The sequence below is a fragment of the Mastigoproctus giganteus genome, chromosome 10 (genome assembly GCF_048544385.1).
Source record: "Mastigoproctus giganteus isolate SK-2022 chromosome 10, ASM4854438v1, whole genome shotgun sequence".
NCBI lineage: Eukaryota > Metazoa > Arthropoda > Arachnida > Uropygi > Thelyphonidae > Mastigoproctus > Mastigoproctus giganteus.
Genome location: NC_143584.1, coordinates 228,575,408 through 228,597,352, shown reverse-complemented (window position 1 = coordinate 228,597,352; position 21,945 = coordinate 228,575,408). Strand labels below are relative to the sequence as shown.

At 36.4% G+C, this 21,945-nt stretch overlaps 1 protein-coding gene across 1 annotated transcript; it reads right to left on the bottom strand.

Annotated features, from left to right (window-relative positions):
* Nucleotides 1-714: 714 nt before the first annotated feature.
* Nucleotides 715-21,530, bottom strand: LOC150080014 (uncharacterized). Its single transcript, XM_090382213.1, has 3 exons — nucleotides 21,462-21,530; nucleotides 7,469-7,630; nucleotides 715-1,150 (listed from the first exon to the last, which is right to left on the bottom strand). The coding sequence occupies exons 2-3, from the start codon at nucleotides 7,565-7,567 to the stop codon at nucleotides 800-802; spliced, it is 450 nt and encodes a 149-aa protein (XP_090238339.1). The 5' UTR covers nucleotides 7,568-7,630; nucleotides 21,462-21,530; the 3' UTR covers nucleotides 715-799.
* Between the last annotated feature and the right edge of the window lie 415 nt (nucleotides 21,531-21,945).

Genomic DNA, 21,945 nt, shown 5'->3' with positions numbered 1-21,945 from the left:
GCATAAATCAAGTTTATACGCATGTTTAAATGGGCAGGGGTTTGCCTAGTTTTACCTTAGTGCAATTGTTTCCTACATGGGGAGAACTATAACTTATGTGAATTCTAACTTACATGGGGATACCAGGAACCTTAAGTAATGAAATTTATGATCAGTTGTACAAATTTGCACTTTGCCTGTAACCCAATGCTGCTTTTTTTCTCCATCCAGATACCCATTTTTCCAAGGCAAAATAGGTTCCATGGCCACCAAATCCTGTTTTTTTCCTTTCCTTTCCATATTTGGGATCCCCTGATTGGAAGTAAATTGTAACATTCTGTATAAGATTTTAACTGTTGTTTACAAAGAGATCTCGTATGGCAAAGAGAAAAAGTTATAGCAGAAGCAACTTATTCTGTTCATGCACTCCCAGAAGGTAAGTTATCCTTACCTTAACCAGATATATACATTTTAACAGAATACAATCACCTTTGTTGCCAAGATTCTGCATCCTAACTACCAATGGACAGGACAGCAGGAGAATTCAAAGAGAGTTTAACATTTGTCATTTCCTCAATATTCTGTAAGAAAAAGTTCAGGATTTAAAAATATTCTCATTTAGTGCCTATGTTTAGTTACATTTCTTCATATTTTACAGTTATACCATTTTATAAGCCTCTCACTGCTGCAATTCATATATTCTAATTTATGTTACACTAAAGAAGATCAATATGTCTGTATATCTTGCTAATTTAATTACATCTCAGTCTTTCCATCCATTAAAAATTACACTGTACATTCCTGAAAAGGGCCGCACTTGTTAATAATCAAACCCATAAATTGTCCTTCCCCGTTGCTTCAAAGCATGTACAACATCCACAGGATATACTGTTTTCCTTTTAGCATACTCTGTATATACTACTGCAGCTTGAATAACATCTTTTAAAAACACCTTCAGGACATCTTTAGTCATTTCATAAATCATGGCAGATATCCTCTTCACTCCTCCTCGACGGGCTAACTTGCGTATCACTCCATTGCTCAGGGGTGGATGAAAACGGCGTTTCTTCAAATGATTTCTTACGGTGCCTTTTCTGACAAATCCAACTGCACTGCTGTTTTTGTTTTTACTTGTACTAATCTTATTTTGTTCTTTGTGTGGAAATAGTACCTATAGAAATGCAAAGGATGAAATCATTAGATAAATCCAGATTATTTTTATTATTATTAGCTATAATGGTGCAAGGAAGCTTGAGGCTTATGCTGCACCAACCAAAAAAAAAAAAAATCCAGAGTTACCCTGAGAGAGAGAGAGAAGTAGAAGGGAATTACCAAGAAAGAGAAGAATGATGATATCCAGCTCAGGACCCTGGGTGTGCCAAGCCCAAACTCACCAGATGTGAGTCCCTGGGGTTATATAAGGTGTATACCTCTTCTTCTTTCAAGTTAATTCCTTATTTATACTTTATATTACAAATTTGAAAATGGGATTTGACAAGACCAGAGTTGGGCACATTTTTTCATCTCCAAATAAACTAGTGACTTTTTTGGTGACGTTTTATTTGTGTTCTGAAGGTTATTGCTTATTGTTTTAATGCACTGATTACACATCTGAATTTAGCGCTTAAATAAAGTAAGCATTTCAGAAATAAAAACTAAGCATTGTAGGTAATGCCTTTCTTTGTGGATTATAGCTAGTATATTTAAGTGAATATAAAGAGCACTACTATAATAAAATAAAAAGTAGTTTAACAGTACTTTGAACCAACAAATCTAAATGATTACTGATATGATAATCAGTAACAGAAGTTGAGTTACACTTTCTTTTTTAATTGAATAATTAAAAGTGTTGCCATCTACTGAAGATAAAATATAGCTTTAATTTACTCTGGTTTTGAATGCTCCCAACTATATATTTTTATTGTGAAATAAGTTCACAACTGGGTTGTCAATTTTAATACCACTGGTACCTACCCTCTCACCAAGATCCAACTAGTCTCTGAAATGTCATCTAGATGTGGCAACCACTAAGAATAAGTATAGGACTATATATTTAAGCAGAAAATGAACCCAGCCTAATTAATAACTGCTTTACAATTATAAAGCAGTTATTAATCCATCCAAAGTAGATTTTGAACAGGCTAAAATTAGAAAACTTGTTAGCATTAGCATGTTCAAATGGGAGTTGAGCACTCTGGTCTCTGGCCAAAGCTACTGGCTTCAACTTTTGCTCATTTTTACTTCCCCAACCCCTGATGGTTGTATTGATGATCTTAGTAAACCATTCCCAGTGCAATTCAATCAATGACTCATTTGGTCTTTTGTCAAAAGGATGTCAATAGAATTTTGAACAATCTTTATGCCAAGGAAGCTGTAAGGCCACATGGCATTTTTCCACTTGTTCTCAAAACCTGTGCATGCTCCTGTTCTTCATTTTTTTACACTTTCTTATTCCACTGGTATATTTCCTGCTGTTTGGAAATTTGCTGATATCTGGCCAGTTCTTAAAAAGGGTGACAAATCCCTCCCAGCCAGTTATCATCCTTTGCACTTACCTCCATTCTTTCCAAAGTAATGGCAAAATCCATTAACTGCTGACTCAAAAACTATCTTGAAACATTCCATTTGATCAAATGAGCACCAAGATGGATTCTGTCAGTGTCGATCCACTGGTAATATCTCGGCTTATGTTACCCATTTGTGGACAAATTCACTGAAAAGTGCAGTGAAACTCAATTATTGCCCTCGCTTACAAGTTTTAAGGCTTATAAACATGTTTGGCATAAAGTCTTCTGAACAAGTTCCCATCTTAGGATTGCTGACAGTTTTTTGCAATTGGGTACCCAGTTTTCACTCTGACTGCTCTCTGCAGTTACTGGTAGACTGCTCTCTGTCTCCTAACTTTCCCACTAATGCTGGTGTTCACCAAGGTTCAGTTCTTTCTCCCACTCTTTTCTTTGTGTGTGTTAATGACCAATTTCCACTGACTGGAAATCCTATCCATAGTTTTCCTGATGATTGCATACTGCATTCCACCCTCCAGTTTGAGAAACCTTGCCCCTACATATATTGTTTCATCTTCTCAAATATCCACTACCAATTCCTTAAATGCTGATCTCCAGTGGAGCAAAGATAACATAGTTGATTTCCAGTGGCGGCTTGTGACTGATGTATGGGTGTGCTGCTTTTTAATACGTTCCCAATGGGCCGTTTATTTAACATGAAGCCTAAGAGACAGATAGACTCACGACTTTTATTTCCCAAATGATGACTGTTTTTTTCATAATTTGGTTCATTTAAGTGACAAATAACTAGAATGTAGGTATAGCTTAGCTTAATTTTTCAGCACTCGCCTCATAGTAATCTGCTATAGCTAGTGGGCCTATAGCTAACTGAAAACGATTTTGAAAGTCGCTCATGCGCAGCTATTAGCTTTTATCTTTCTTCATTTGATTTATTTTAATTAGGCAACCATAGAATGGAAGGTGCACTTTCCTTTCTTAGCAAAAGTTTTAAAGCCCATAACTTAGTTTTTAAATCCATAATCCCCGTAAGTTATTAGAATCTTATAAACCACTATGTATGTGGTAAAACTTTCCACCAACTAAGCGGATTACTATGAGGTGAGTGCTGAAAAATTAAGCTAAGCTATACCTACGATCTAGTCATTACATTACAGCACATAAGGACTCCTTAAAAATCAAGTGACAAATAACACAGTACATGCAAGGCGCCTCTGTAGCCAGGTGGGAAGGAGCAGCAGTGCGTAGCACACGCTTCTTGATTAGACCGGGGTTCGAGCCCGTCACCACCAAATACGGAGGATGCGGAAAGGTCAGGAATGACCACCGCATATCCCGGAGCAATATGGCCTTAGTTGCTAATGCTCCTAAAAAAAAAAAAAAGTACATGCAAGAAAAATGGGTTGTCATTTGTTTTTTGTGAAAATTTGATAGAAACCCACCTGTGGCACTAAGTATTGTCAATAAATGGGGATGAGCACCAGTGAGTTGCCAATGCACATGCTCGAATTACTTCCTGGTACCACCACGAGCACTGTTTTCCAATTTGTTCATACTCTGTGAGACTGACAATAGTTATTGCCTCCATATTGACTTTATTTCAAATACATGCATGTGGCGAGAACATTTTCATTTATCAACCCTTTAGATATTTTGAATTTTCATTTATCGTATTTCATATTTATAGATATCTACTTCTAAAAAGTTTTGAAATGAACCCCTCCTCTTTTTACGGAAAACAAGCTAAAGACGAATGTTTGATGAATAGAAGTGATAGTGATGATTCAGATGTACCTCTTTTGAAAGAAAAAGGTGCCTAAAAACATGATGAAAATCATCCAGGAACATCGAGAACAGAGTTGGACTTGCAGATAAAAGAGAAGCCACAATATTTCTTTAGTGATGAATCTGACGATGAGTCAGAATTACATGATTTAGACATATATTCCAATTACAGTGATGGTGATGATAAGATCCAAACCTCAGAAGAATCTGATGAAAGTGATGAATATCATGAAATCAGCGATGAATATCATGAAATCAGTGATGAAAAAATAATGACCCAAATTCTCAAGTAATCTCCAATGCATCTGTCTGAAAATGTTATTTGGCAAGAGGTAGGAAAAACTAAAATTTCAATTAATGAATACAATAAAGATGCTGAAATTATTGTTGATGTTGATTTGAACCAACCTTACCACATATACAAACTGTTTCTAACCGACGATATCCTTCAGATGATGGTGACTGAAACTAACAGATATACACAGTACTGTTTGTCATCAGCAGCTAGTAATATACAAAAATCCGAAAAGAAGAAAGCTGATTGGAGACCAACCACTGAACCGGAAATGGAAAAATTTCTTGGAATATTATTGATAATGGGAATTGTTCGTGTCCCAGATATAAGATTACACTGGTCAAAAAAAAAAAAAAGATTTATACTCAAATAATCTCATTAGGAAATCTATGAGTAGAGATCATTTCTTAGATCTGCTGAAATATTGGCATTTCTCTGACAATGAAACTGCCACTAGCCAAGACCGTCTCAACAAAATCAGAATTTTATTAGATAAAGCCAATAGGAATTTTCAAAGCGTGTTAAAGCCAGGAAAAAACTTGGTCATTGATGAAAGTTTGATCCCTTGGCGTGGAAGGCTACTCTTTTAGCAGTATATCCCTAACGAATCTCATAAATACGGGATCAAATTTTATAAATTATGTTTGCCCAAGGGATATACTCATGAAATCTCTTATTTATACTGGAAAGGGTGATTCAGTGGAAGGTAAAGGACATTCCCATGCTGTCTCAATAAAACTGATGGCTAATCTGCTCAATGAAGGACGTGTTCTTTATTCGGATAATTTTTACACCAGTTTCCCTCTTGTGCAAGAGTTATTAGAAAATAAAACCTTTCTCTGTGGGACTCTAAGAAGCAATCAAAAAGGAATACCAAGGAATATTACAGGAAGACATAATCGCTCTTGAGAACAACAAAGGAGTGAAAATCATGAAATGGATTGATAAAAGACCAGTAACGATGCTAACAACATTAAAAACTCAGTGTAAAATTATTGAGAAAGGAAAGAACAACAGAAAGGGAGAAAAAAATCAAGAAACCCGATGTTATTATCAGCTACAATCCAGCAAACAAGGGAGTGGATATATCTGACCAAATGGCGTCATATTATAGTAGCCTGCGTAAAACCATAGTTATCACTCAGTCACCCTCAGTTATCACTAAATCATTTAGGCTCCCTGTTAGTTTGATAAACTTCTGCCATCCTCAGATTGGGTTGATGTAAGAAGTGGGGTTCCCCAAGAATCAGTATTAGGACCACTGTTGTTTTTGATTTTCATAAATGACATTGATGACGAGATACAGGGCATGATGTCTAAATTTGCAGATGATGTAAAGATTGGTAGAATATTAATGAACACTGCCAAGCAGAGATTAGACTTCAGGGATGGTCAGAAAAATGGCAGCTATGCTTTAATCCAGCAAAGTGTAAGGTATTATACTTGGGGAACAGTAACCCCCAAAATTACTTATAAGTTTGGTGGAATTGAACTAAAGTGGAGGAAAGGGACTTGGGTGTTACGGTACGGTCAGACACGAAGTTCTCCAAGCATTGTAGTCAGGTTGTAAGGAAGGCCCATTGTGTCCTATCGATGATTTATCGAACAAGTGCTAGTAGAGATAAGGACGTTATAATCCCATTATATAAGGCTATTGTAAGACCACACCTGAATTACTGTATTCAAGTATGGAGAACACACCTAAAGAAAGATGTTGAGCTTCTTGAAAGGGTCCAAAGACAGGTAATTTCCAGGTGAGATTGGCAAAAGGGCATCCAAGAGGGGTTGCAGAGCTTGGAAACTTGCCATCTTAGAGGAGACTTGATTGAGGTGTTTAAGGCTCTGAGAGGTATAAGTAAAATGAATGAGGATGAAATTTTCACGGGTATAAATGATTCTAGAAGTAGGAGCCATAATATAAAGGGAGAGATGTTTAGACTGGATTGCAGGGAGTTTTATTTTAGCCAGCGAGTAATAAATTACTGGAATAAGTTACCTACATGTGTGGTAGAGGCTGGCAGTTTGGGGAAATTCAAAGGTCAGCTGGATTTACCAATGGGAGGGGGGGGGGGAAACACATGTTGTCTATTTCCTTTTCTCTTATTAATTATTATTTTTTAAATTTTCTTCTTATTTCATTTTATTATTTTTTTGGCTGGTGCAGCATAAGCTACCATCATCATCATCACTGCTAGATGTGTGTATTTTTTTATGTTGGCTAGTAATCCCACTGCTAGATAGGTACATTTTTTTTTTACAGCCTTGCACCATGTGGCTAATACTAATGAAAGTAGTCCCCTTTTTACAGCCATGATTTGTAGAATTACCTCTTTCCATTCTCCCTTGAGCCACAGCACTCCCACTACTTTCAGCCCTTTGCTCTGCTGCTCTAGTCTGAGGTGATTTCCATTTAAATTTAGTTTAGTTGGAGAATACTACACTAAATTAATAACTCTACTCTATTTACAGGTTACAACAGCAATACATCTTATGTTGTCATGTTATTAAATATATATATATTATGCTTTCAAGTTTGTTATATATATATTATTTTACCCTTATAATGTTATAAATTAGTTCACTGACACTATTAAGAGTGAGAAAGTAAGAATCATCTTTATTATGGGAAGGTCTAACCAGGGCCGGATTTAAACTTATTGTGGACCTAATCTATAAGATGTATGAGGCCCTTCTCTCTTACCTGTCACCTTTAAAAATATTAAAAAAGTATTTTGTAAGATGGAACGAGGCCCCTTGTACTGTGAGGCCCTAAGCTGTAGCTTGTTCAGCTTATATGTAAATCCGGCCCTGGGTCTAATAGCAGGAGAGCAAGTGCAATGGTGTCCGCATGAATGCAAAAGAGGAAAAACAAATGTTTATTCCTTACCTTATTTATTACTGCAGACATTTTATCTTCATCATAATCACTGCTAGATTGGTATATTTTTTTATGTTGGCTAGTAATCCCACTGCTAGATGGGTGCATTTTTCTTTTTTTGTGTCAGCTAAATTTCTATTTTTCTAGACAACCAGACTGATTCCTAAAAGACTAAAGATACAGAGGAATAAAAATCTCAATTTTTCTTTTATTAAAGTAAACAAAGTCACACTTGTGAGGAAAGCAAGAAGAGATCAAACAATGGTTCAGTTTAAACAGAAGTGATCATATTAAAAAAGAAATTAGGAATGCTCTAACCACACATAGCAATGCATCATAACTGTTAATATATCTAAGTGATAAATATTGACACTTATTTACATACTATTCATTGCTTGCATTCTATAGCATCATGCAATTTTTTAAAATTTTCAACCAAGTAGTTAAAATTAAACAAAATGATCTGGAAATTTCTAAAAATTAACAAGTTATTGAATGTGCACTGTGTGTTACAATTCAAGCACATTAGAAAATAATGTTATTAATGGAGTTCCCCAGGGTTCACTGTTGGGTCCATTGTTGTTTTCGGCGCCTCTGTAGCCAGGTGGGAAGGAGCAGCAGTGCATAGCACACGCTTCTTGATTAGACCGGGATTCAAGCCTGTCACCACCAAATACGGAGGATGTGGAAAGGTCAGGGAATGACCACCGCATATTCCCTGAGCAATATGGCCTTAGTTGCTAATACTCCTAAAAACCAAATAACAAACAAACAACAAAAAACAATTGTTGTTTTCAATATTTATCAATGATATTGATGAAGGTAGACCAGGCTTAATGTCTAAGTTTGCAGATCATATAAAGGTTGGCAGGGTGGTTAACGATAGTCATCAGGGTGAGCTACTGCAACAAGATACAGGAATTTTTCTAGCAGGGTTAAGGAGGTGATTATTCCCTTGTATAAGGTAATGGTCAGGCCACACCTTGAGTATTGTATACAGGTCTGGAGGCGTCATTTCAAGAAGGATGTAGAGCTGCTGGAACGAGTACAGAGAAGGGCAACAAGATTAGTGAATGGAACAAAGGGGCACTCTTACGAATAAAGGCTTAAGTTTTGCAAATTACAGTGTCTGGAGACTAGGCACCAGCGAGGTGATCTGATAGAGGTGTATAAAGCCTTGAATGGTTTGAGCATGCTCAATGCTGATGGGATTCTTCCTCTTGCTCAGAATAATCACCTGAGAGGGCATAAATTCAAATTGAGGAAAGACAGATATAGGATAGACGTGCGGAAATTTGTCTTTAGCCAGTGGGTAGTTGGTTGGTGGAACAGACTTCCATCCCTTGTTGTGGAAGTTGATAGCCTAAATAAATTTAAGGCTCAGCTGGACAGGTATTTCGAACGGAGGGATGAAGTGGGGTTTTTTTTTTTGTTTTTTGGCTGATGCTGCATAAGCTTGCTTTCTGGCATCATATGTCTCTACTAATACTAATGCTAATAAATTCAGGTGGTAGATGACTTTCATCAACCGGTGAAATACCACCACTTTGCTTATTGGAGGCTTGAAGTGGTGAAACCCATGTTTAGTCTCTAGAGCAAAGTTTCTGGCATCCCCCTCCCCCCATACTTCTCCTTCAACCCATGCACGGTACTAAGTACTATAGGTTTTGATACCTTTCGTGTTTGGGGTTTTCATAAAAAAAAAAAAAAAAAAAAACTGAGGGGGAAAGTGGAGGAGGAATTGTTGAAGATAAACATAAAAAAGGCACCTGGGGTGGATGGGATCTATCCAGTTATATTAAAGGGGGCAGCAAAGGAAGTAAGCAAACCCTTAGCCATAATTATGAGAGCTTCCTTGGACTCAGTGGAGGTACCCATGGACTGGAGATGTGCAAATGTGTCCCCAATTCACAAAGGAGGATCAAAGGGCGACACGAGTAATTATAGACCTGTTAGTTTAACTTCTGTTCCAGGAAAATTAATGGAGGCACTGGTTAAAGCAGCACTGCAGGATCATCTAGACCAGACATCAGCTATAGCTTGGACACTGCATGGTTTTGTTAAGTGAAAATCTTGCCTGACCAATTTGATTGGATACTATGATGTGGTCACAAAGGAACTGGATGCAGGGAATAACTTTGATATCATATATTTGGATCTTAGAAAGGCTTTTCATACTGTTGCATATGGAAGACTGCTGCATCAATTGGAACAGTGTGGCATTGGAGACAAATTGCTACCATGGATAAAGGGATGGTTGAGTGGGAGAAGACAGAGTGGTAATCAATGGACACTGCTCGTCGTGGTCTAATGTTATTAGTGGAGTCCCTCAGTGTTCAGTGTTGGGTCCATTGTTGTTTTCTGTATTTATAAATGATACTGATGATGGTATATCAAGCTTAATGTCCAAATTTGCAGACAATACGAAGGTTGGTAGGGTTTTTAAGGACACTAATGACAGTACAGTACAGTACAGTACAGTACTGCAACAGGATCTAGAAAAGTTGAGCAGATGGGTTGAGAGGTGGCAAATGAAGTTTAACATTGACGAATGTAAAGTACTACATATGGGAAGCAGTAACCCCAGAGTAACGTATCAACTCTGTTTGTTTGTTTGTTTGTTTGTTTGTTTGTTATTTAGGAGCATTAGCAACTAAGGCCATTTTGCTCCAGGATATGCGGTAGTCATTCCCTGACCTTTCCGCATCAACTCTGTGACAGTGGTAGAGAATGAAAAGGGCCTTAGGGTAATCGTGCAGGCATATATGAAATGTTCTGAGCAATGGGGATGGTCTGCAAGATTAGCTCATGGTGTCTCGTCAATGATATACAGGAATTTTTCTAGCACGAATAAGGAGGTGATTATCCACTTTTATAAGGCAATGGTTAGGCCACACCTTGAGTACTGTATACAGGTCTGTAGGCCTCATTTAAGAAGGGTGTAGAGCTGTTGAAATGAGTACAGAGAAGGGCAACAAGATTAGCGAATGGAACAAAAGGTTGCTCTTATGAAGAAAGGCTTAGAAAGGAAGTTGATATCCTTAAGTTTTGCAAATTACAGTGTCTGGGGACTAGGCACCTGCGAGGTGACCTGATTGAGGTGTATGAAGCCTTGAATGGTTTTGAGCATGCTCAATGCTGGTGGGATTCTTCCTCTTGCTCAGAATAATCTTCAAATTTCATTTTGCAGACTTTTAAATCAGCAAAATAATTGCGAAATTGAGGAAAGACAATTGTAGGGCAGATATGCGGAAGTTTGCCTTTAGCCAGGGGGTAGTTGATCGGTGGAAGAGACTTCCATCCTTTGTTGTGGAAGTTGATAGCCTAAATAAATTTAAGGCTGAGCTGGACAGGTATTTGGAACGAACGGAGGGGTGAAATGGGAGTGAGTTTTTTTTTTTTTTTTTTTTTTGGCTGCTGCTGCATAAGCTTGCTTTCTTGTATCATATGTCTCTACTAATGTTAATGCTAGATAAAGTAGGTAAAGGGATGTATTCCTTTGCATTGTCCGTTTTGCTTCTTTCCATCCTATCGGCCTCTTGTATAATTTTTAGTTTAATTTCCAGGTTTAATTCTATCTGTCTATGTTTTGTGGCCATAACACTGCTAGATAAGATATAATATAAAAAATTTTAAATTAATTTAAAGACACAAGTTCCGAAAAAGACAACAGCTCAGATAAAATGGCACAAAAAATAGATTGCTATATAAGATAGCAAAAGACTCTTTGAATTGGGGTAACAATTGCAACTGACCTTATTCCCGTGGAGAGCGAGGGAGTGCACGTAAACAACTTAGAAAAACTTATTCTTTTGTTAATTTAAAAACTCATCCTTCAGAAGGATGTTTTTCAGAGTGCACTTGATGTTGTAGCTACCATAAAATGCTTTTGTTTACACAAAACTAATTTAGACTATGTATATAAAGTGCTTAGCATCATAATACACAGCCATTTCTGAATAAACAGAAAATTTTTAAGGTGGCATCGTTTTAGGTTATATCTCATATTGTGAATACCTTCATAACGAGTTGCCATGATATTGCACTACTTCGAATAAGTAACGCTTCACCTAAGGAGAAGACTAGTGTTACTTATTCTCAGATAGGTACCACCACCCAGACAGCACTGTTTCAGGGCTATTTGGCCCTTCGTCAGTGAGTGGGTAGGTACCCAAGTGATGCAATGATGGCAAAAACAGTTATGAAGTATAACTCCACAATATGAGAGATGCCTGATGGTGTATGATGTATTTAGACTAAAGCGCATTTAGGGCTAGAGCCTCAAGCTGCGAACAAATTTAGACTATGAGTATTATGATGCTAAGCACTTTATATAAAGTGCTTAGCATCATAATACACAGCCATTTCTGAATAAACAGAAAATTTTTAAGGTGGCATCATTTTAGGTTATATCTCATATTGTGAATACCTTCATAACGAGTTGCCATGATATTGCACTACTTCGAATAAGTAACGCTTCACCTAAGGAGAAGACTAGTGTTACTTATTCTCAGATAGGTACCACCACCCAGACAGCACTGTTTCAGGGCTATTTGGCCCTTCGTCAGTGAGTGGGTAGGTACCCAAGTGATGCAATGATGGCAAAAACAGTTATGAAGTATAACTCCACAATATGAGAGATGCCTGATGGTGTATGATGTATTTAGACTAAGGCGCATTTAGGGCTAGAGCCTCAAGCTGCGAACAAATTTAGACTATGTATATAAAGTGCTTAGCATCATAATACACAGCCATTTCTGAATAAACAGAAAATTTTTAAGGTGGCATCGTTTTAGGTTATATCTCATATTGTGAATACCTTCATAACGAGTTGCCATGATATTGCACTACTTCGAATAAGTAACGCTTCACCTAAGGAGAAGACTAGTGTTACTTATTCTCAGATAGGTACCACCACCCAGACAGCACTGTTTCAGGGCTATTTGGCCCTTCGTCAGTGAGTGGGTAGGTACCCAAGTGATGCAATGATGGCAAAAACAGTTATGAAGTATAACTCCACAATATGAGAGATGCCTGATGGTGTATGATGTATTTAGACTAAGGCGCATTTAGGGCTAGAGCCTCAAGCTGCGAACAAATTTAGACTATGTATATAAAGTGCTTAGCATCATAATACACAGCCATTTCTGAATAAACAGAAAATTTTTAAGGTGGCATCGTTTTAGGTTATATCTCATATTGTGAATACCTTCATAACGAGTTGCCATGATATTGCACTACTTCGAATAAGTAACGCTTCACCTAAGGAGAAGACTAGTGTTACTAGTCTTCTCTTGGCAACTCGTTATGAAGGTATTCACAATATGAGATATAACCTAAAACGATGCCACCTTAAAATTTTCTGTTTATTCAGAAATGGCTGTGTATTATGATGCTAAGCACTTTATATACATAGTCTAAATTTGTTCGCAGCTTGAGGCTCTAGCCCTAAATGCGCCTTAGTCTAAATACATCATACACCATCAGGCATCTCTCATATTGTGGAGTTATACTTCATAACTGTTTTTGCCATCATTGCATCACTTGGGTACCTACCCACTCACTGACGAAGGGCCAAATAGCCCTGAAACAGTGCTGTCTGGGTGGTGGTACCTATCTGAGAATAAGTAACACTAGTCTTCTCCTTAGGTGAAGCATTACTTATTCGAAGTAGTGCAATATCATGGCAACTCGTTATGAAGGTATTCACAATATGAGATATAACCTAAAACGATGCCACCTTAAAAATTTTCTGTTTATTCAGAAATGGCTGTGTATTATGATGCTAAGCACTTTATATACATAGTCTAAATTTGTTCGCAGCTTGAGGCTCTAGCCCTAAATGCGCCTTAGTCTAAATACATCATACACCATCAGGCATCTCTCATATTGTGGAGTTATACTTCATAACTGTTTTTGCCATCATTGCATCACTTGGGTACCTACCCACTCACTGATGAAGGGCCAAATAGCCCTGAAACAGTGCTGTCTGGGTGGTGGTACCTATCTGAGAATAAGTAACACTAGTCTTCTCCTTAGGTGAAGCGTTACTTATTCGAAGTAGTGCAATATCATGGCAACTCGTTATGAAGGTATTCACAATATGAGATATAACCTAAAACGATGCCACCTTAAAAATTTTCTGTTTATTCAGAAATGGCTGTGTATTATGATGCTAAGCACTTTATATACATAGTCTAAATTTGTTCACAGCTTGAGGCTCTAGCCCTAAATGCGCCTTAGTCTAAATACATCATACACCATCAGGCATCTCTCATATTGTGGAGTTATACTTCATAACTGTTTTTGCCATCATTGCATCACTTGGGTACCTACCCACTCACTGACGAAGGGCCAAATAGCCCTGAAACAGTGCTGTCTGGGTGGTGGTACCTATCTGAGAATAAGTAACACTAGTCTTCTCCTTAGGTGAAGCGTTACTTATTCGAAGTAGTGCAATATCATGGCAACTCGTTATGAAGGTATTCACAATATGAGATATAACCTAAAACGATGCCACCTTAAAAATTTTCTGTTTATTCAGAAATGGCTGTGTATTATGATGCTAAGCACTTTATATACATAGTCTAAATTTGTTCGCAGCTTGAGGCTCTAGCCCTAAATGCGCCTTAGACAAAACTAATTTCTAACAAATCAGTGCCATCCTTTAGGAAGCAGGGAGCCAGGTGGCCGGGGGGCAATAATCGGATCGCTCTGCCAAGATTTTTATTAAACGTACAAAATGATAATATTTATTTCTCGTGGATTGAAAAAGAACTTTGTAATACATATTAACCGAATTTTGTAATAAATGAATATATTTACATAAAAAAGCCTATCCTTTCGCAGGGGAATGGTATGTGCTTCATATAAACGAGTACTTTGTATAAACCGAGTTTGTATTAACGAGATTTTACTGTAATCACAAAATCAAATTATATCAAATTAATCACAAATTAAAGTAGGTAACTATCTACATTGCAAATGCTTTTGCAATAAACAACTATCGAATATAAATATAACATTTTAATTGAATGAATATTTTGCCTTACTTCAAACTTCGGCTAACATTTTTTTTTTTACAATTAACATTTTTTAATATGTTAAATAACATTTTTTTGGTTACAATTGTAAAATTGTAAGCAATCAAATTCTTGAAATTATGCTGAACCATTAACAAATTTTTCACAGAGTCGACAGCCAATCTATTTTTTTCATCAGTCCATTAAGTGTTCATCATAATAAAGACTCTTTCAACATTAGATTGTGCCTTTGTATTTCAAGGAACATATTTTTAAAAAATCCGAACTTCTGTATTCATGTTTTCGAAGAAATCTAACCATTTACCCAATGATTTTTTCATAGAAAATTCGGCATTGGTGTTCACATTATCCAAAAATTTATTTAAGTTAGAAAATTATATATGTAATATATGTGGGTGAAGAGAAGCGTTAGATAATCTAATTTTTTTATTTTATAATTTCAAAGTTTCAAAAAGAGTACATTCAACTTTGATAAGTGAAAAGTAAGAGTACGCTGTTTTACCAAATGAAAAAGAGATGGATGGTAATCCTACCTGCGAGCAGTGTTGAAAGACACTCTAATTTACTGGCCCAATCTATTTCTCTGCACAACTGCTGATTATACTCATCAGATTCAAAACTTCCTGCAATCCCGTCTAAACACCTCCCCCCCATAACTTGAAATTATGGTCTCTAGTTCTAGAATCATTTATAACCGTGAAAATTTCATCCTCATTCATTTTACTTGTGCCTCTCAGAGCCTTGAACACCTCTATCAAGTCTCCTCTAAGGTGCCTAGTTTTCAAGCTGTGCAACCCACATATTCAGTCTTTCCTCATATAGACACTCTTTTGCCGATCTCACCAGGCAAGTTGTTATTATTATTATTAGTTATAAGGCTTATGCTGCACCAGCCAAAAAAAAAATTTCTGAATTATCCTGAGAGAGAGAGCGAAAGAAAGTAAAAAGGAATCACCAAGAAAGAGAAGAATGATATCCAGCTCAGGAACGTGGGTATGCCAACCCCATACTCACCAGATATGAGCCCCTGGAGTTTCTGGACTCTTTCAAGAAAAAGAATGTCTTTCTTTAGGTGCAGTCTCCACGCTTGGAATACTGTGTATTCCAAGTGTGGTCTAACAATAGCTTTATATAATGGGATTATGGCATTGTTATTTCTACTAGCAATTGTTCAATAAATCATCGATAGGACACCATGGACCTTCTTTGCAACCAGTCTACAATGCTTGGAGAACTTCACGTCTGACCGTATCGTAATACCCAAGTCCCTTTCCTCCACTACCAGCTTTAGTTCAACTCATCCAAGTGTATAAGTTATTTTGGGGTTACTGTTATCCAGGTGCAATACCTTACACTTTGCTGGATTAAAGCATAGCTGACATTTTTTCTGACCATCCCTGAAGTCTATCTAGGTCATTCTGAAGCTCTGCTTTGCAGCGATCATTAACTACTCTACCAATCTTTACATCATCTGCAAATTTACACATCATGCCCTCTATCCTTTCATCGATGTAATTTATAAAAATCAAAACAACAGTGGTCCTAATAGTGATCCTTGGAGAACCCCACTTCTTACTTCAACCCAATCTGAGGAATAACCATTTATCACAACCCTCTGCTTCTTGCTCTGAAGCCATCCAGTTATCCATCAAAAGATTTTCCCTGTGATTCCAACCTGTTTCAGCTTATAAAGTAACCGCTCATGTGGGACTGAGTCAAATGCTTTGCTGAAATCCAAATTATTCCCTAAGTCCGGCTCCTGAGTGACCCTGTCAAAATAACTAATCAGATTAGTTAAACATGTTCCCTTTACAAAACCATGCTGAGTATCCTTCAGAATTCCATTTCTATCTAAATGATCCTGAATTCCACACTTGATCACTTGCAGTTCAAAATATTTTACAATGAAAACTATATATATTATTTGTTGAAAATGAATATATTAACCAGTCATGATTTACCTTTCGCTGTTTGCTAATGTCCTCGTATAATATACACTTGAAAATCGTCCTTTTTCATTTAAAGTAAATTAAACATTATTCACTTGTTTAGGTCCAATTTCCACCAATATATCTATCCACTTTGTTGATAAAATTTTGGGTCAATGACCAGGATCCTTGATGTCTTCTATGGGAATGTTTTCATCCAATGCTTCTGATTTTTCACCTCCCATAGAAGCATAATTTTCTTGCTCCACTATAGGTTGTCCCATTACTTTAAAATCATCAGAAAATTTCTCAGATTTATCACCTTGTTCTGCATGTGCAATAGTTGTAGTACTTTTGCAATAGTTTAACATACTTCCTTCTTGTTTTTCTATTCTTCTTTTTTTATATTCTGCTGCACTTAATTTTTTCCTATCTGGGTAATGAATCCGAAAAATTGTTTAATGATTTTATAAATGAATATTTAGTGTATTTTGCTCTGAGATAATATGATCTTTGTTGTAAGGTTCCTAGGTACATGCAGGTACCCTACCTTTACAAACCCTTCACGGCACTAAGCCAGGGTTATTTTTTTGAGTAATATTTGAGTTGGATATTTGAGTAATTTTGACCAACTCTTAATTGACTTTTAATTTTAATTTTTTTTTAATGAGTTAAAAACACTTACCTTTATTATTTGCATTAATCATAAAATTTTACTACTACTGCATTAATAAAAAGGTTAGCGATAGAAATGCTTTACTGAATGATAATATTCTGTCTTCTCATATGCCGTGTATACGTGTCGCTTACTTTAGCTCCGATTGAATCCTCTTCTTGAACGAACACGAGTGCATTGTCTGCAACTTAGTGCCATAATCATTTAATACAAATTCCGCACAAAGTATACATGTAACACTCAGATTCGATGTCTTTCAGTAGTCCCATAAATTTACGATTACCAGGTGAGGATTTAGATTTAAAATTTGTCATTTTGATGTATTCTGACACTATTTCTTAACAATTCTGTATCCAGTTGGCAACGTCTGGGGGGGGGGGGAACTAGTTCATAGAGCGACTCCAAACCAGTTTACTGATTACAGTATACTGTAGTCAGGAGCTGGAAGGGAAGTAGCTGAACTGTGCACCTGCCACTGCATAAAGCTTTCTAGGTTCAGTGATAGGAATAATTATAAACTGACCATAAAAACTGGTCTTGTATTGACTTTAGGGGTGAGTGACAACTGGTCTAAACTTCTAAAAGCATTGTAGTAGTAGTAGTAATAGCAGCATGTAATGCAAGAAAGCAAGCACATGAGCTTATGCAGGGTCAGCCAAAAAAAAAAAAAAAATTTTTACACAACCATTCCCGCTCAATGTTTCTCCAGTTCCTCCTTAAATTTATTTAACCTATCAACTTCCACAACAACAGATGGAAGTTTGTTCCAGCAATTAACCACCCACTGGCTAAAGGCAAATTTCCGCACATCTATTGTACACCTGTCTTTCCTCAATTTAATTGTAATCTTGAATGCCAAACAACATGGAACTTTAAGAGCCTGTTCAATCGAGATTGTTTTCCAAGGCTGATCCATAATGGTGTGCATAGGTAACCTGAATTTCTGAAAATGGCAGAACCATAATTTTCTTCCTTTCATATGTTTAGAAGGACTCAAACGTCTTGTTTTATCCGTATTTTGTTTTTTTGTTGATGCATTTTACAACAATGTTCGTCACATTTTCAATATTCACTATCTTGGAAAGTCTTTCTTGGTGGTTTATGCAAAACTAAATTTTTCAGCATATAAACTTTCTCCCATATCATTTTTCAAATATGTCAAAGCGCCCTTGTTCTTCCTTACCATAGATCTTGCACTGTTAGTGGATATTCTGATTAAGTTATTTTATTAAAGTTTGTATTCTAGCATAACTTCTTTCATCTTATTAAATATGTCTTTGCCCGTCGTTGTTGCTTTAAGCTGATTAGGTGATAACAGTTCTTCTGTTACATTAAAATTTCTATCTATTCCTCTGATAAAAACAGATAGTTCAGCTGTATCTGCCGAATTAGTCCTTTTGTCGAAAGCCAATGAATAATAATCAAAATAGGAATTTTTGGTTGTAAGGCAGTGGCATAACTACAGAAAATTTGCCTCCCTGAAAATGCAGGTCAAGGGCCCTGCCCTTCCCTGTTAGCACAACCCCAAAAAGTGAAGAGCAAAAGAAGAAAAAGCTCAACATATTACCCATTACATCTGAAAAATAGCAGATATATTTGTGTTTTTACTTTTTCTGAACAAAGAAAATACAGGGAGGATGGAAATTCTACCAACAATTGTCTACTTACTTTATTATTATTTAAAATAAAAAAAATACTGACATCAGAGTAAAAAATTACAATTAGTTCTGTCAAATTGTATCAAAACAAAAAGAACAGTAAAAAAATAAAACTATTATTATTTTTAGGCCACCCAAATAATTAAATTCATCTGCCATGCTGTGTGTCATGTCTGCGAATTGCGCATTCTATGGTCGATTTGTCTGGTTTTTTCAGGACGAAAATCCCGTTTCTGTGGGGAAAACTTTGCTATCTACACCTGAGACAGACTAACTCAGCCACGGAGTGAAAAAAGTTCCTTGCATCATCGATGGGATTCCGACCCGGGCCTTTTCCACCCAGCGTGGGGAGGATGGTGATGACACCACTGTGCTACCCGTGCATACAGTAAAAAAATAAAATAAAAAAATAATGATAATAAATTAAATTTACAGCAATGAGTAACATTATTATTATTATCACACACTCGACAATGTTTGATGAACGCCGACGTCCATCATGTAAAATAAACTAATGAAAACTGGAATAATAAATTTATCTTCAGTCTTTCCATCACAAGTTAGAAAAAAATGCAATTGTGCTGGTTCACACTGCTTTTCTTACTCTAAGAAACTTGAAAATTTAGAAAAATAGTATGACACTTGATAACAGCTGCAGAACTTTCTTTGCCAATAATGGAAATGAAAATCTGTGATTTGCTAAATTCTTTTGTTTAGTTTCCCTCTCTCGTTTCCTTCCCAAGTTACTCTTTCAAGTAATTTTGCAATAAATTTTCCCGCCACAAACGAAAACAGACAGATGCACATAAAAAGGTTATAAAATATATTATTCATGGCCAGCGAACAGGTCCAGGTCCTGTTGATAATAACCAATAGACAAGAGTAGAATGTTGTTATGAAAATGTCAAATTAACATCAAAACCATAAATTTAATGAAACTTCATGCTTTGCAGTGACCAAAGTAGACCTTTACTCTGCCTGGTCATTGTTTATTCGGCTCTCTGAACACCATGGGTAAATGCCAATTACAGGAGGGGTTTCTCGTTTCAGTTTCAGAACATCAAATGCAAATATCAAAGGATTCTCGCGTTATTAGATCAATTTAGATGCGTCTCTGGTTAGCATAGTAATAACTGATTCCTAGTCCTTGTGGTTTAGGGCAAGCGAGGTAAGTGTGGTTTAGGGCAAGTATTATTCACTGAAGAAAGGAAGTACGATACATTTGTTTTTCAAAAACAATTGCAATGAATTGTTTTTTTTGTTTTTTTTCTCCCTGTCTCATGCTCGTAATGACACTGTACGTTGCAGCTTAACTGCTTCCTTTCATTGCTTTCACTATTTTTTCTCTCACATAATTTCCTAAAATGCTAATAAACTCATTTTGACTCTCTGGCGATAAATATGAAGATTCTTTCCTCTCGGATGAACGTTCAATTCTTAAAATATGTTCTTTCAAAATGGGGTCATAATTTGAATTTGAACTCTACCATTTCTCTAAAGTTTCGTTTATTTGTAGAAACTATGGATTTATCATGTCCACGAAAAGGAAGATTCTGATTAGCCAGAAATAAGATCACATCTAAAACAGCTGTCCATTTTTCTTTATCCAATATCCAGTACTATCTGATGAATGTGGTCAATAGTTTGTTGAAACTTCAACCCTGCACTTAAGGTTTTCCACTTCTCCAAGCACGAGAGATGCTGTTCACTATTTTCATGGTCATAAACCTTTGGGTTTAATTTCCACTAAGTTTTAAATCCCGTGATAAAGTTGGATGTTTTAATTTCTTTATTCTCCAATAAAAATAGTTTGCAGCAAAAGCAAAATAAATTTCCTGATGATGGTAAATAAACCATCCGTGTTCTTAAATTTTTTTCTCAGTTTGTCAGTACACATGTATCTTATAAAACGAGGAAGTTGTTAGCTGTGGACATTTCCCTTTAATTTTTTTTCTCCTCCTCTTTCAACAGTATCAAAAGATCAGTCTTATTTTGAAAATATTCACTGCCTTTCTTAATAAAATAAATAAATTATCTGGTACCGGGATAGGCCAAAAAGCAACATCGAAATACTTGAAAAATATTTTCCTCTTCCTTTTCAGAATCTTCTCTCTGCTCGTGTATTTTCACAAGGTTCTTCTCCACTAGTGGAGGCATAACTTTCTCTGTAATCCTCTTGAGAAGAGTCATCTTCTCAAGAGGATCACAGAGAAAGTTATGACTTCTCAAGAGGATCTTAATCGATTTTTATCCAGCACCAAAGTGGTTAACAGTTTCGGGGGGGGAGGGCACTTCGGTGCTGTTTTAAAAATTGGAAAACGAAGTTAGGCACAACACTAGATCGTCCAATCACTGCAAACCAGTGGGCGGAGCTATGCTAGCTCTGCACACCTCGTCGCAACCGAAAAACTTTGAACTACGTACACAGAAAAATAATAAAAAAATATTCTATTTTACGAATATGAAGCAACCATTTTAATTGGAGTTAAAATATATTCCTTATCTAAGGAACGTCGTATAATAATCTAAGGAAAAACGTAAGGAACGTTCCAGAAGTTTAATCATATATGATATGGTAGTCCACCCTACTTCAAGATAGGTAACATTAATTTAAAAAAAAAAAAAAAAACAAGAACTTTCATCATCCATTTGAAACTACTGTACATTATATAAAAATTAAACCCAAATTCACTGTACCGCTTCACAAGACAACTGCAGAACGTTCCAACAACTCCAAACCAAAACAAACAGACACTTCCGTTTCACACTGTCGAATTATGAATAATGATCACAGCGCCACTAAAAATAATAATATTATTAAAAAATAGTATTAATGCTGGTGGCGAATGATGCAAGAAAGCAAGCTTACACAGCGTCACCCCAAAAAAAAAAAACAAGAAAAAAATGCAGTTTGTTTTGCATTAGCAACATCCCTTCTAATTAAGTTCTTTTCACTTGGTCGGTGCAAACAAGAAATGACTATGCATCCAAAACCAGACCTGACAAAAAAAAAAAAAAAAAAATTAGGATCCCCTGTAAATTAATACATCTATCCGTATTTATTTTGCCTGTAATTGCGTGTGTTCTCTGGTCGATTTGCCTGTTTCCTGGACGAAAAAACCCCAGGTCTGGAGGGAAACCTTGCTATCTACGCCTGAGACTGACTAACTCAGCCACGAAG